Source organism: Salmo salar, chromosome ssa20, assembly GCF_905237065.1.
Source record: "Salmo salar chromosome ssa20, Ssal_v3.1, whole genome shotgun sequence".
Lineage (NCBI taxonomy): Eukaryota > Metazoa > Chordata > Actinopteri > Salmoniformes > Salmonidae > Salmo > Salmo salar.
The window spans coordinates 5,075,705-5,092,055 of NC_059461.1; the positions used below are offsets into that span (position 1 = coordinate 5,075,705).

Sequence of the window (16,351 nt, forward strand, 5' to 3'; positions counted from 1 at the left end):
CATTAGTCCAAAATGTTTTGCGACGAAAACAGCATACTCCAAAAGGAAAACGTTTTGCAATGAAAACCAGTTTCTATTGGACAAATTCAGGTAGGTCCCTCCTCATTTCATTCCTTTTGCTTCCGGTTGGTTCCTAGTGAACACACCCCAGTGAATCTTAATTGTATTTCCTTGATTGCTTTCGTCCACTCTCCTCAGTTGCGTTTGTCTTTAAAAACATAGATATTGCTCTTCAATGCACCTTGGAACCTCTCCTACGATGCATTTTGAGGAGGACAGGAATCAAGGATTAACAATTGTAGATTCTTAGTTTTGAATATGGATATTTTAAGCATGTTGTTTCCCATCCACTAGGCGGAGACAGATCAGAGGCAGTGTTCCAAGTTCTAGGCCAGCAGACGTTCTAGGCAAGCAGACGACAGTAGGGTAACTACATGGGGTACTTCCCAAATTGCACCCTATTCCTTATATAGTCCACTACTTTTACCAAGGTGCACTTTTGTGATGTAGCTTCAGAGGACTATCCAGTCTCTCTCAGTTAATTCCAAGCCAGTCAAAGTTATGTGGTTTAACATTTTCCGTATATATGCTTTCCTACCTAAGTTTTCCTCCCAAAAGAGATGTAGATCTATACCATATTTAAAATATCAATTCTTATCAACACTGCACTGTTGTCAATTTCCCTGAATGAAGATGAAAATGTTTGGGGGAAAAAAACACAACAATGTGATTTACTTGAATAAAACTGTATATTTTACAGATCTTTGCTCACTTTAATTACACAACTGTATGGTAATACATTTTTTTTAATACATTTTTGGTCAGAGAATATTGAATAACTTTGTGTGCAATTACCATGTATTTAGCGATTTATCACAAACAGCAACCAAATAACTCAAAAACGTTCATACACTCTCAACATAAGACATGGCTTGAAGATAAATATATTAGTAAATAAATATTCAGAGAACATATTTCCATTTATGAAATGTGCTGCTATAGAGATACAGAAATATACAGATTGATTTCTAGCCTTTTTTAAACATTTGTAAAATGGTAATGATGGAGAAAATAATTATATTCTTAAAAAAAATTAAAAAAATATTAATTTGTGTACACATTTTCTTTTAATACAATCTTCTTAAGTGCTACAAATAATAAAACAAAACAATTAAATAGTGACTCGGGTAACCCACAATGTTATATTTGTAGTACATACGTATCTTTATGCAAAGGAAAGATTAGATTCTCAATATCTTTCATTGATTACAGGCTCTGGGTTAACATATAAATATTGCTATTTCAAAACGATTGCCTCTGAAGACAATGGGTACATTTCATAAAGAAGGCATGAATGAACAACGTTGATATTGTTTGAGAGCATGATGTGTACTGTATGATTTAATAAAATAAAAAAATCTGACATGCTGCTTTTTGTGTAACTCCCCTGTGTAACCCACAGCCACAGTATAAAAGGGATCCCTTGTGAATAACATATATTTTTTCCCTTTGGCCTTTTTTGACACACAACAGCTTTATAAAACCATAGACAGTATATTATAGCTTAAGTGTTGAGGAGGAGGCTAGATGAGTGACTGCAAAAAAACTAAAACTAGAGCTTCTAACGTACAAGTATTGACTAAACCTGATATAAATCCAATCCTTTGAAGATTTCCAAATGTCTTTCTACAAACTCAGAGGAACCCTGTCACTACGTGGACCTTTATTTAGTCAAAAGGTGACACACAGCCCAGGATAGTAAGGATGGCTCAGTGGCCTAAGGCTTGGTGTTGGTCTGGTGCATGTTCTAGAAGGCACTATGTTCTGAACATCGCAGATAGACATGTATTCTATATAGAACAGACTCTCTATTATGTAGAACAGAGAACTGAGTCAACATTCTATCTGCATTGTTCTAGAATATCGCGCCCCATTGAGTATCCCAAGAGAGAACTGTAGTCTAGTTAGTATAGCTTAGCTCAATGAAAGAGCGTGTGACTGTGACGAACTGCCTCCCCTCCAACTAGCAAGGACCCCGCCCCTCCACCCAACCCCCTAAAAAATAAAATAAGTTGATGTTTTGGTATTCTTCCATAACCTTTCATCTGAGTTTGGTGGTTTGTTGACGCTTGTTGTCCAAGCTGTATATGCAACGTTATGTCATAAGAGCAGTAAATTACAATAAACACATACATAAAGTACATATGCATGTACACACAGGTATGTGTGTGATTATAAAGCAAATCAAATGTATCCTCAAACAACACAGTCCAGAGTCCAGATGTGAAAAACAACTTACTAAATCAGAAGAAAAAAAATCTCAAACTGGGCCCTGCTAACACAGTTTGTTTCTCTCCAAATGGGTCTCAGGATCCGGACTGACCCTGTCTGGAACCCATGGTACTGTAAGGGCTGGGCTAGCCTATGTGTTGATCCACTGTTACAACCAACCCAACCACAGTGAACTTCCACCCATATGTTGTAGCCTGATTCTCTATCTATCTGAGCCTGTAGACTCCGCTGGTGAGGCTTGGCCACGAGTCAGAGTGATGTGGGTTGAGCTGGGCTGATGCTGAGCTGCTGATGGCCACAGGAATGAACTGGTTATGTCTGGATACGCCAGGCAGGCAGGCCATCATATAATTTCAGTAGAAATCTACACCATCACCATCTAGGATGATAACATTCAGTTCAGCGAGCGAGGCTTAAAAAAAGCAAGGCAACTGAGGTTTTCTTGACTGACCGACTAGGTACCAAAGAGGCTGTTTGTTTGAGTCCCTGTTTCTGGGCTCCACACCCCCTCATACCCCCAGACCCTTGTCTGTAGCTTTACTGTTTCCAGGTGCATTGTGGGTAATGTAGTTCAGGGGGTGGAACAGGGCCCTGGTCTCTTCTTCCTGGGTGGGGTTTGCTTGACCTCTGAACTGTCCTGAGGTGAAGTACCCTCCCTCACCAGGCTCCACCTGCCCCCCAGTCCCCCCCTCGCCCCCCTGCCCCAAGGTGAGGCTGGCTAGCAGTAGGCTGCTCTGATACAGAGTCTCTGTCCCCAAGCCCAGCTCATAGTCTGTGCCCTGGTGGATTATGGGTATTCTCTGGCTGAGCCCACCACAGCAGGCATCTGAGTCTGCAGCGTGGTGCGCATACTGCACATTCACGGCATAGTCCTCATTATAGCGCCCCCCTGTTGCCCGGTGAACCTTCATCTCCTTGTAGAAGCAATAGGGCAGGCCCTCATAGTTCACCTGCTCCGACGGAGCCAACAGGCGCTCCCCAGGGGGGTAAAAGTTCTGCTCTGCCTCCCTGCAACAGCCACGTCCCGAGGAGGCCATAGGCCCCACCCAGTCTGAGTCCTGCCTCTGATATCCCTGCTGACCTTTGCACTCCATGTTGGGAGGGAGCACCTCGAAACAGCAGCTACATGCCCCTGTTCCCCCCAGGCCATGCTCCCCCCTTGTCTCCTCCCCTGTCTGCCCTCCCTTCCCCATGTCCACTGTGGCTCCCTCTAGAGGCCTGGCTGAGGTAGTGCTAGTGGTGCTGGTGTCCCTGGGTTGGTCCAGTGACGAGCGGCTGCTGTAGCTGTGCTCCAGACTGCAGCTGGAGAGCTGGTCCCCCACACTGAACCCTGAGGTTCCAGGAGGAGGCTGTGGCTGCAGACTGTCGCCATCGTGGCCCCCCGAGGGAGCTGGGGTTAGGGAGTCCTCGGCTGTGGAGGGGCATGCGGTGGAGGCCCCTGCAGACGAGGCCCCTGGCTCCCCTTGCAACCCCCTACAGGGGCTCTTACTGCGGTAGACGTAGGGGTCGTAGTCAGAGCTCAGGGAGCTGCGGAAAGTGGAACAGGAGCCGTATACCCCCTGGTTACTGATCTCTGTACAGTCCAGCATAGAGTCACTGGAGGAACAGTGGCAGTGGCCAGAGCTGCTGCTGCTGTCGCTGCCCGGGCAGTCAGCCAGGTAACCACTGCACACCGAGCGGTGGCCATGGTAACAGCCCAGACCCGAGGCACCGCTCCCTGCCTCAGCAATCCTGGAGCTGGTGGCGGGGGCCATGTGGACCAACGTGGGGTAGAGCAGCCCCCCTTGGAAAGCCATGCTCTGGTGGCCCTTGTGGGGCCCGGCGCTCCCAGTCAGCCCTCCTATGCCTGCTGCCCCCTGGGTCCCTTCACCCTGCTGGGGGAAGGTCAGGCCCTGGAGGTAGTAGTGCTGGTACATGGTCTCGTACTGCGAGTAGCAGGCGGCCCGCGAGAAGCTGCGTCCGTGGAACTTAGGCCTCTTGAAGGCGCCGTGGTGGGGCCCTGGCTGCTGGTACTGGGGGTAGGCGGGGGGGTTGAGGCCAAGGCGCTGGTGCTGCAGCCCACAGTGGTGGGGGTTGAGAGAGTGGTCCAGCTGCAGGGTTGGGTGGGGGTGGTAGCCCCGGAGGAAGGCCCCGGCGTGGGCAGACTGGGGAGGGTACAGGCCCTGTAGGTCTGAGTGCTGGTCCACTGTGAGCACTGTGATGGGGTTACCATGGGGGTCCATGGAGGTGCGGGTGGGGTAGGCAGTCACCTGCCCAGAACGGTGCACCCTGCCAGGGTAGTGGACAGGCAGGACTACCCTCTGCTGCCGGCTGTAGACTGGGTCATTGCAGACAGCGCCGGGGTTCCCCTTCTTTTGCTCTGAGAAGAGAATAGGGGTGTAAGGGAGGGAGAGAGTTTGGTTAACGCACGGAGTCAAAGAAAAGTCTTTCAAAAGTTAGCTTTGTTACAGATTCATGAAAAATTTATTTTACGTTGATTAAATTAATTGATTAGTCTCTTTTAACGTTTTACCGGGTTGCATAGTGTGACAAAAGTGAAATATTTGCAGACTGGAAAATTCCTGTCAGATAGCTACAGGCCTCATGCTGACAACAGCATGTCCCAAATGGAACCCTGTTCCCTATATAGTGCACTACTTTTGACCAGGGCCCATAGGGAACACCAGCTCACCGATGATGTTGTGTCTACAGTGAGGACAGGTGTGGTGCTGTAGGAGCCATGGGTCCACACACTTCTTATGGAACCTGTGGGCACAGGGGATGACCCGCAGCTCCTGTAGATGGGTGGGAGAGGAGGAGGGGAAGCGGAAGAGAGGGGGAGGGGAACAGGGGGAGAAGGTAAAGGGGATGGGGGAAGGGGGGAAGGGGGGAGAGGGGGAAGGGAACCGGAGGAGAGAAGGAGTGAAGGAGAAGGGGAGGGAACCAGTTAAGGTTAGTAAAGGCGTACAACATCTAAGGACATGATTGGTGTTTGATGGGTGAACGGCTAACAGCTATCAGCAGAGCAGCAAGGTTTCTCTTCTTCACATTATTATACATGAACAGCAACACTGAACAACTCCGTCCCTCCCTCCCTCCCTCCCTCCCTCCCTCCCTCCCTTCCTTCCTTCCTTCCTTCCTTCCTTCCTTCCTTCCTTCCTTCCTTCCTTCCTTCCTTCCTTCCTTCCTTCCTTCCTTCCTTCCTTCCTTCCTTCCTTCCTTCCTTCCTTCCTTCCTTCCTTCCTTCCTTCCTTCCTTCCTTCTCTCCCTCCCTCTCCCCTTCCTCTCTCTCTCCCTCCCTCCTTCTCCGCCCCTCTCCTTCCCCCCTCTCTTTCTCTCTCCGTAAATACTAGGAATAGATTGTCCACCATCTATGCGTTATCCAGACAGAAAAGAAAATAGGCAAAATAACATTTCAATTTAGAGCAATAAAGAAATGGAATAAATTAACTGAGCAAACCAGAAACCTTTCAGTATATGAATTTAAACATTATTTTAAAACGATTTAAATATAATAAATAGAAATGTTGTGCGACTATAGTAGATGAAGAACCAATATTTTTTAGATTTAGTATTTATTGGGTCATTATGTTAGTATATTATGTATGTTTGTAATAGTGTGTTATATGTGAAAATGTGTTCGTATATAAATTGTATTTTAATGTTTAAGGACTCTTGGAAGATTAGTCAAAATGGGGACTAAAAGAGATTCAAATAAAATAAAAAAAAATCTAATCAATCCCTCCCTCCCTCCCTCCCTCCCTCCCTCCCTCCCTCCCTCCCTCCCTCCCTCCCTCCCTCCCTCCCTCCCTCCCTCCCTCCCTCCCTCCGACCTCCCTCTGACCTCCCTCTGACCTCTCTACCTCCCTCCCTCCCTCTAACCTCTCTACCTCCCTCCTTCCCTCTCTCCCTCCAATGATTAGGGTATAGAATACATATTTCTACAGACTTCAGAAACCAAATTCAGCTTCTGACCATGCTTTTTTGTTCCTGAAGCTAACCCCTTTCTGCCCAAAAAAATTCTGAACAGTGTGTGTGTGTTTCTATTCAGTGTTTGTGTGTCTAGTACCTCTCCTTCCATGTACTTCTCCAGACAGATGGCACAGTCGGTGGTGGAGCTACTGCTCAGTGAATCAGACGCTCCGTAGCTGCTCTCACGTTGACCCTTGACCTTGGCCTTGAACTTCCTGGTCTCCATCTTCTCCAGGGCCTGGATGGCCATCCTATTCATAGAACTCTGTAGAGGTGGAGGAGAGAGGAGAGGGGGGGGGACAGAGGGTTAGACTGGGGGTGATACACAGGTATGCAGTCTTGCTGGGGAGGGCAGTGGAGAGGAGGACAGAAGGTTGGTGGCTGGGGAGGGGAGGGGAGAGGAGGACAGAGAGTTGGTGGCTGGGGAGGGGAGGGGAGCAGAGGACAGAGAGTTGGTGGCTGGGGAGGGGAGGGGAGCAGAGGACAGAAGGTTGGTGGCTGGGGAGGGAGGGGAGAGGAGGACAGAGAGTTGGTGGCTGGGGAGGGGAGGGGAGCAGAGGACAGAGAGTTGGTGGCTGGGGAGGGGAGGGGAGCAGAGGACAGAGAGTTGGTGGCTGGGGAGGGGAGGGGAGCAGAGGACAGAGAGTTGGTGGCTGGGGAGGGGAGGGGAGCAGAGGACAGAGAGTTGGTGGCTGGTGAGGGGAGCAGAGGACAGAGAGTTGGTGGCTGGTGAGGGGAGGGGAGCAGAGGACAGAGAGTTGGTGGCTGGGGAGGGGAGAGGAGCAGAGGACAGAGAGTTGGTGGCTGGGGAGGGGAGCAGAGGACAGAGAGTTGGTGGCTGGGGAGGGGAGGAGAGGACAGAGAGTTGGTGGCTGGGGAGGGGAGCAGAGGACAGAGAGTTGGTGGCTGGGGAGGGGAGGGGAGCAGAGGACAGAGAGTTGGTGGCTGTGGAGGGGAGAGGAGCAGAGGACAGAGAGTTGGTGGCTGGGGAGGGGAGCAGAGGACAGAGAGTTGGTGGCTGGGGAGGGGAGCAGAGGACAGAGAGTTGGTGGCTGGGGAGGGGAGCAGAGGACAGAGAGTTGGTGGCTGGGGAGGGGAACAGAGGACAGAGAGTTGGTGGCTGTGGAGGGGAGGGGAGCAGAGGACAGAGAGTTGGTGGCTGGGGAGGGGAGGGGAGCAGAGGACAGAGAGTTGGTGGCTGGGGAGGGGAGGGGAGCAGAGGTCAGAGAGTTGGTGGCTGGTGAGGGGAGCAGAGGACAGAGAGTTGGTGGCTGGGGAGGGGAGCAGAGGACAGAGAGTTGGTGGCTGGGGAGGGGAGCAGAGGACAGAGAGTTGGTGGCTGGGGAGGGGAGGAGAGGACAGAGAGTTGGTGGCTGGGGAGGGGAGGGGAGCAGAGGACAGAGAGTTGGTGGCTGGTGAGAGGAGCAGAGGACAGAGAGTTGGTGGCTGGGGAGGGGAGAGGACAGAGAGTTGGTGGCTGGTGAGAGGAGCAGAGGACAGAGAGCTGGTTGCTGGGGAGGGGAGGGGAGCAGAGGACAGAGAGTTGGTGGCTGGGGAGGGGAAGGGAGCAGAGGACAGAGAGTTGGTGGCTGGGGAGGGGAGGGGAGGAGAGGACAGAGAGTTGGTGGCTGGGGAGGGGAGGGGAGCAGAGGACAGAGAGTTGGTGGCTGTGGAGGGGAGAGGAGCAGAGGACAGAGAGTTGGTGGCTGGGGAGGGGAGGGGAGCAGAGGACAGAGAGTTGGTGGCTGGGGAGGGGAGCAGAGGACAGAGAGTTGGTGGCTGGGGAGGGGAGCAGAGGACAGAGAGTTGGTTGCTGGGGAGGGGAGGGGAGGGGAGGAGAGGACAGAGAGTTGGTGGCTGGGGAGGGGAGGGGAGGGGAGGAGAGGACAGAGAGTTGGTGGCTGGGGAGGGGAGCAGAGGACAGAGAGTTGGTGGCTGGGGAGGGGAGGGGAGCAGAGGACAGAGAGTTGGTGACTGGGGAGGGGAGAGGAGCAGAGGACAGAGAGTTGGTGGCTGGGGAGGGGAGCAGAGGACAGAGAGTTGGTGGCTGGGGAGGGGAGGGGAGCAGAGGACAGAGCGTTGGTGGCTGGGGAGGGGAGGGGAGCACAGGACAGAGAGTTGGTGGCTGGGGAGGGGAGGTGAGCAGAGGACAGAGAGTTGGTGGCTGGTGAGGGGAGGACGGTTTATAACAATAGCTGTAGTGTAGTTGAAACCATGTATTTGATACCATTCACTTTATCTGGTCCGGGCACAACTATGAGCCTGTCCTCCTACTTAAAGTGGCAGCAGCCTCCACTGATATACAGGTACATGTACAGGTGCACCACTGATATACAGCGTGTCCTTAGCATGCCCATGTCAACGACTATATATCCACATCATTTTCCTTCTCATGATGCCATCTATTTTGTGAAGTGCACCAGCCAAGCACCCCCACAACTTGATGCTGCCACCCCCGTGCTTCAAGGTTGGGATGGTGTTCTTCGGCTTGCAAACATCCCCTTTTTTCCTCCAAACATAACGATGGTCATTATGGCCAAACAGTTCTATTTTTGTTTCATCAAACCAGAGGACATTTCTCCAAAAAGTACGATCTTTGTCCCCATGTGCAGTTGCAAACCGTAGTCTGGCTTTTTTATGGCGGTTTTGGAGCAGTGGCTTCTTCCTTGCTGAGTGGCCTTTCAGGTTATGTCGATATAGGACTCGTTTTACTTTTGTACTTGTTTCCTCCAGCATCTTCACAAGGTTCTCTGCTGTTGTTCTGGGATTGATTTGCACTTTTCGCACCAGAGTATGTTCATCTCTAGGAGACAGAACACGTCTCCTTCCTGAGCGGTATGACGGCTGCGTGATCCCATGGTGTTTATACTTGCGTACTATTGTTTGTACAGATGAACGTGGTACCTTCAGGCATTTGGAAATTGCTCCCAAGGATGACCCAGACTTGTGGAGGTCTACCATTTTTTTCTGAGGTCTTAGCTGATTTCTTTTGATTTTCCCATGATGTCAAGCAAAGAGGCATTGAGTTCGAGGGTAGGCCTTGAAATACATCCACAGGTACACCTCCAATTGACTCCAAAAAATTTTTGGGGAAAAATTACTTGTGTCATGCACAAAGTAGATGTCCTAACCGACTTGCCAAAACTGTAGTTTGTTAACAAGACATTTGTGGAGTGGCTGAAAAACGAGTTTTAATGACTCCAACCTAAGTGTATGTAAACTTCCGACTTCCATTGTATGTGTGTGTGTCTGCGTGTGTGTGTGTCTGTGTGTCTGTCTGCGTGTGTGTGTGTGTGTGTATGTGTGTGTGTGTGTGTGTGTCCTCACCTGGCTTCTTCTCTGTTTTAGTTTGATCTTGATGAGCAGTACGAGGCAGACTAGAGACACCACTACGAAGAAGGCCAGGAAGATCCCCATGTCAAAGTACTCTGTAGGCTGCTGTAGGGAGAGACTCCATTCAATTAGATATATACAGCCAAAGGAAGAAACCACACACGCATGCACACACACACACTTCTGCTACTTGACTCCTATTCATATTCCTACACAATGTCTATTTATTATTTCCCAATTGCCAGGCACATAAATAACTTCAATTCCTTCAAGTGCCTCCTTGTATTATATTTGTGCCAAAAATGTATCCTCTTTTTTTACAATCACTTTAGCACTAATTTCAGAACCATTTTGTAATTTTTCCAAACTCTAAACTCAAAACAGTCATCACTTGTAACACAGGCAGTCCAATGTTCAAAACATTGCATTGTGCATTCATATCTTTAAAGAAACCTTGCACTTCCAGAATCATTGGTTCAAATAACTCATGTATCATGAAATACCATAGGAACATTCATTTAGATCACCCACACACAAGATACCGATAGTTTCACTGTGTAGTTGTTCGTACAATCATTAAATATTGTAGTACAAAATATGTGATACATGTTTCATTATGGTACTACACGTAAAGACATCACTGTAAAAGGACTAGTAGAGAGAATACTGCAGACACAGCGGAATCATTGAACAAAATATGAAATTTATTGATGAAACACAATAAAATCACAACATAGGTTTCTTTGAATCAAAGCAAAAATAATTAGCTACAAAAAATAAAAGAACTACAGTAAAATGTCAACTGCAGTGTTCCTCACCTGGCTTACTGTAAAAAGCAAAACAAAGGATTGATTACTGTACTTCTATATTTCCATCAACCCTGTCTTGTGGATTTGGCCACAGGTTCTCATCCACATCACAATGGATGTTTTCATTAGCCAAACATCTTGGGAAGAATCTTCGGCCATGGCGAATCCAGGCCTGACACTGGTCTGCCGTGATGTCATTGCATGCGTCATCCATGGTCTGGAGAAGGGTGGCTTGTACGCGAGGGCGCCTATCATAAATTTGTGAAAATTTACTCAATCGGGTTAAGGACAGAAGGGTATGGGTGTAAGTACAGGGTGGTAAATTGTGGATGGGCCTGAAACTATGTTTGCACCATTTGGAACCGGACATTATCCCACACAATGACATAGGTCACGCCATCAGCTCTACAGAACTGATTTAGCTCATCAAGGAAGGTTACACGGAGAGCTGCATTATATGATCCAATATGAGGTCTGCTTCCCACCACACCATCTTCTGATATAGTGGTGATGTTGGCCCCACGTTGTCCAGGTACTTAGATGGTTGCCCGCTGGCCAATGAAATTCCGACCTCTCCTCCTTGTCTTGGCCAGGTTGAAGCCTGCCTCATCCAAAAAGAGGAATTTGTGATGTTTTCGTCAGCATCCAGCTCCATCACCCTCTAAAAATACATTTTGGAAAGAGAATTACTGATTACAATGACGTAGAATTTTGGGGGAATTTTTCCCAACAGGCATCTTGAAACTGAACATACCTGAACGTACTCAGTCCTCAGTTGCTTCACTCTGTCTGCATTTCTTTCAAAAGGCACACGGTATAAATGTTTTAGAGACACCTGATGCCTTTTCAGCATGCGTGCAATAGTCGGCAAACTTATGGCTTCCACATTGTTGAACATGTCGTCATTGTCCAATATGTGCTGCCGAATTTCTGTAAGGCGAATGTCATTTGTGGGCCGAAAGAAATTGACCACAGCCCGCTCTTATTGTTCAGTCATAATTTTGCCTCTGCCTTTCCTATTTGGCCTAGTCTCAATTCTGCAGGGACAATTACAGTAAGAACACATTTAGTCACATCACCTACTCTGTGGTACACATTGGCATGCAGTATACAGTCATTTGACAATTGAGAGTAGCCTAAAGTTTAGTGCCAGCTGTAGACTTACCGGTTCTCATTGTGGAAAGTTCTGATGATTGAGGCCACGGTTGATCTTCTGAGGTTTGGTTAAATCGTTGTAGCTGCCTCAGTCATTGTCATGCCATGATTTACGACATGGTGTACAACTATTGCTCAGTTTTCATTGGACACTCTTTGCTGGTGCTGCCGCTGTCTTGGTCCGTGGCCTTGTCCTCTACCACGTTCCTCCACACCTCTCAAACGAGGCCCACGACCACCTTTCAGAAAGAGTGCTTGTCCCGTGCCATTCCCTTGACCCCCACGTCTTCCCCGTCTTCCTCCACCCACTGCTTGACCTCTATTGTGACCTGGATCACCTGCCGGCTCCATGTTATCGCTATGTTGTTGTAGGTGGATACCACTCATTTCACTATATACTCAGACCGTAATGTGAAATCAATCATCAGTAACGAGTTGGCAGTATTGAAAAAGCAATTACAAGGGCCTGCATACATACACTCAACGGCGACTTTATTAGGTACACCTGCGTGTTAACGCAAATAGCCTGCCCCTTCGAACAGCGAATCATGTGGCTGCCTACAACTCAATTTATAGAGTATATAGAGTATAGAGCTCATGTTGTTGTTCGACCAAACATAAGAACGAGCAAGATGTGTAATCTAAGCAACTTTGACCGTGGTATGATTGTTGGTGCCACACATGGTGGTTCCAGCATCTCAGAAACAACTGCCCTCCTGGGATTTTTACGCACTACAGTCTCTAGAGTTTACAGAGAATGGTGCGATAAACAAAACACATTCAGTGAGCGGCATTTCTGTGGGAAAAAACACCTTGTTAATGAGAGAGGTCAGAGGAGAATGTCCAGACTCATTCAAGCTGACATAAACACCACAAATGGTGTGCAGAAGAGTATCTCTTAATGTACAACACCGTGAATAATTCAGGCTGTTGTGGAGGCACTAGATAGGTGTACCTAATAAAGTGGCAGGTGAGTGTACAGTAATGTCAAATGGAAAAGTGGTACATAGAACCATAGAAACAGTGTTTGATAAAGAATGATGATGAAATATTACATCCACAGATAATGTAGTCCAATTGGTTCATGTTCCACGGAAGTACCAGTGACTCGCTCAATACAGAAGTGGTCAGATGACGTGGATGCTACACTACAGGACTGTTTTTCTAGCACAGACTGGAATATGTTCCGGGATTCATCCAATGGCATTGAGGAATACACCACCTCAGTCATCGGCTTCATCAATAAGTGCATTGATGACATCGTCCCCACAGTGACTGTACGTACATATCCCATTCAGAAGCTATGGATTACAGGCAACATCCGCATCGAGCTAAAGGCTAGAGCTGCCGCTTTCAAGGAGCGGGAGACTAATCCGGACGCTTATAAGAAATCCCGCTATGCCCTCAGATGAACCATCAAACAAGCAAAGCGTCAATACAGGATTATGATTGAATCCTACTACACCGGCTCTGACACTTGTCGGATGTGGCAGGGCTTGAAAACTATTACGGACTACAAAGGGAAACCCAGACGGGAGCTGCCCATTGACGTGAGCCTACCAGACGAGCTAAATGCCTTTTATGCTCGCTTCGAAGCAAGCAACACCGAAGCATGCACGAGAGCACCAGCTGTTCTGGATGACTGTGTGATAATGCTCTCGGTAGCCGATGTGGACAAAACCTTTAAACAGGTCAACATTCACAAAGCCACTGGGCTAGACGGATTACCAGGATGTGTATACAAAGCATGTGCGGACCAACTGTCAAGTGTCTTCACTGACATTTTCAACCTCTCCCTGACCGAGTCTGTAATACCTACATGTTTCAAACAGACCACCATAGTCCCTTTGCCCAAGAAAGCGAAGGTAACCCTGCCTAAATGATTACCGCCCCGTGGCACTCACGTCGGTAGCCATGAAGTGCTTTTAAAGGCTGATCATGGCTCACATCAACAGCATCCTACCGGACCCCCGGACACCCTAAACATACCAAGACAGTCGTGAAGAGGGCACGACAAAACCTTTTCCCCCTCAGGAGACTGAAAAGATTTGACATGGGTCCTCAGATCCTCAAAAGGTTCTACAGCTGCACCATCGAGAGCATCCTGACTGGTTGCATCAGCGCCTGGGATGGCAACTGCCCGGCATCTGACCATAAGGCACTACAGAGGGTAGTGCGTATGGCCCAGTACATCACTGGGGTCTAGCTTCCTGCCATCCAGGACCTGTATAATAGGCGGTGTCAGAGGAAAGCCCATAAAATTGTCAGAGACTCCAGTCACCGAAGTTATAGACTGTTTTCTCTGCTACCGCACGGCAAGCGGTACCGGAGCACCAAGTCTAGGACCAAAAGGCTCCTCAACAGCTTCTACCCCCAAGCCATTAGACTGCTGAACAAGTCATAAAAATCGCCACAGGACAGTTTACATTGACCCCCCCCCCCCTTCTTGTACACTGCTGCTACTCGCTGTTTGTTTGTTACCTATGCATAGTCACTTCGCCCCCACCTACATGTACAGATTACCTCAACTAGCCTGTACCCCTCCCTGCACACTGACTCGGGACCAGTGCTCCTGTATATAGCCTCGTTATTGTTATTCTTATTGTGTTACTTTTTATTATTACTTTTTATTTTAGCCTGCTTGGTAAATATTTTCTTCTTCTTGAACGGCACTGTTGGTTAAGGGCTTGTAAAGTAAGCATTTCACGGTAAAGTCTACAATTGTTGTATTTGGCGCATGTGGCAAATAAAGTTTGATTTGATTTTGATTGGTGTCAATGGATCTCGTTATCCTGAAACTTTCATGATCTAAACATGGAATATTGTTTGTCAGTTTCCATAAAACTATGCATTAAGAGTAATGCAACAGTTACTTATCATTTTGAGCAGTTGTATTAATTGATAGTTAGATCATTGTAATGAAATGAATAGACAGTCATCTCAGATGTAATGTGTGAATTGCATTTTGAAATGGTAATACTTTGACGTTAAGTTGTGTCATTTTGAACAGGTGTTTTTAGTTCAATGAACAAATGATCTTATCTTTATGTGTATTGTATCCAAGCAATTGGAAAAAGTGTTAGAGTTTTGAAAATTGTGCATTTTGATCATTGGTTGTGAGTTTTGTGTCTAGAGTTTTGAAAAATGACATCAAGGTTCTGAAATGAGTGCCAAAGTGATTGTAAAAAACTGTAATGACTTGCCTATTGTTGCTGCATTCAAGAGGTTAACCTGTTCACTGTTATTTTATTACATCTCTTGAGACGCACCAGACAAACAAACAAAACAAACAAACAATAATAATAATAATAATATTAATAATAAGGTAACTACTGTCTAATAATAATGACAACAATGAAATAATAAAAAACGTACTTTAACAGCATAAGAATGATTTGTACAACTACTAATATGCCTACAACTGATAAAAACGAATGTCTTCACTATTGTTCTACAATATTGAAAATAGTACAAAATAAAATATATATTTTTTTTTAATGAGTAGGTGTGTGCAAACTTTTTACTGGTACTGAAACTAATACAACTAAGTACCTATAATATACACTGAGTGTACAAACATTAAGAACACCTGCTCTTTCCATGACAGACTGACCAGGGGAATCCAGGGGAAAGTTATGATCCCTTATTGATGTCACTTGTTAAATCCACTTCAATCAGTGTAGATGAAGGGGAGGAGACAGGTTAAAGAAGGATTTTTAAGCCTTGAGACAATTGAGACATGGATTGTGTATGTGTGCCATTCAGAGGGTGAATGGGCAAGACAAAAGATTTAAGTGCCTTTGAACAGGATATGGTAGTAGGTGCCAGACACACCGGTTTGAGTGTGTCAAGAACTGCAACGCTGCTGGGTTTTTGACACTCAACAGTTTCCCATGTGTATCAACAACCATCACTCCTGAGTTCCAATGGCACGTTGTGTTAGCGAATCCAAGTTTATCATTTTAAAAGGATCATTTATCATTAGAAAAACCCTTTTGCAATTATGTTAGTTGTACATAATGGCAGCTTCATTAAATAGTACCCGCAAATTGTAACCGCAAAACACCAGTCTCAACGTCAACAGTGAAGAGGCGACTCCGGGATGCTGGCCTTCTAGGCAAAGTTGCAAAGAAAAAGCCATATCTCAGACTGGCCAATAAAAATAAAAGATTAAGATGTGAAAAAGAACACAGACACTGTACAGAGGAACTCTGCTTAGAAGGCCAGCATCCCGGAGTCGCCTATTCACTGTTGACGTTGAGACTGATGTTTTGCAGGTACTATTTAATGAAGCTGCCAGTTGAGGATTTGTAAGGCGTCTGTTTCTCAAACTAGACACTCCAACGTACTTGTCTTCTTGCTCAGTTGTGCACCGGGGCCTCCCACTGCTCTTTCTATTCTGGTTAGAGACAGTTTGCGCTGTTCTGTGAAGGAAGTAGTACACAGCGCTGTACGAGATCATCAGTTTCTTGGCAATTTATTGCATGGAATAACCTTCATTTCTCAGAACAAGAATAGACTGACAAGTTTCAGAAGAAAGTACTTTGTATCTGCCCATTTTGAGCCTGTAATCAAACCCACAAATGCTGAAGCTCCAGATACTCAACTAGTCTAAAGAAGGCCAGTTTTATTGCCTCTTTAAATCAGCACAACAGTTTTAAGCTGTGCTAACATAATTGCAAAAGGGTTTTCTAATGATCAATTAGCTTTATAAAATGATAAACTTGGATTAGCTAACACAACGTGCCATTGGAACACAGGAGTGATGGTTGCTGATAATGGGCCTCTGTACGCCTATGTAGATATTCTAT

The 16,351-nt window shown here is 46.9% G+C and overlaps 1 protein-coding gene across 2 annotated transcripts in view; it reads right to left on the reverse strand.

Annotated features, from left to right (window-relative positions):
- Positions 1–730: 730 nt before the first annotated feature.
- Positions 731–16,351, reverse strand: part of LOC106580211 (E3 ubiquitin-protein ligase znrf3) — a 194,656-nt gene continuing 179,035 nt past the window's right edge. The window contains exons 5-8 of one of the 2 annotated variants that reach the window (XM_014161036.2): positions 9,571–9,678; positions 6,341–6,508; positions 4,964–5,066; positions 731–4,651 (exon numbers count right to left, since the gene is read on the reverse strand). In XM_014161036.2, coding sequence (XP_014016511.1) covers positions 2,802–4,651; positions 4,964–5,066; positions 6,341–6,508; positions 9,571–9,678 — 2,229 coding nt within the window. In that variant the 3' untranslated portion in view covers positions 731–2,801. Of the gene's footprint in view, positions 4,652–4,963; positions 5,067–6,340; positions 6,509–9,570; positions 9,682–16,351 lie in introns of both variants that reach the window. The other variant, XM_014161035.2, reaches the window with a different exon arrangement.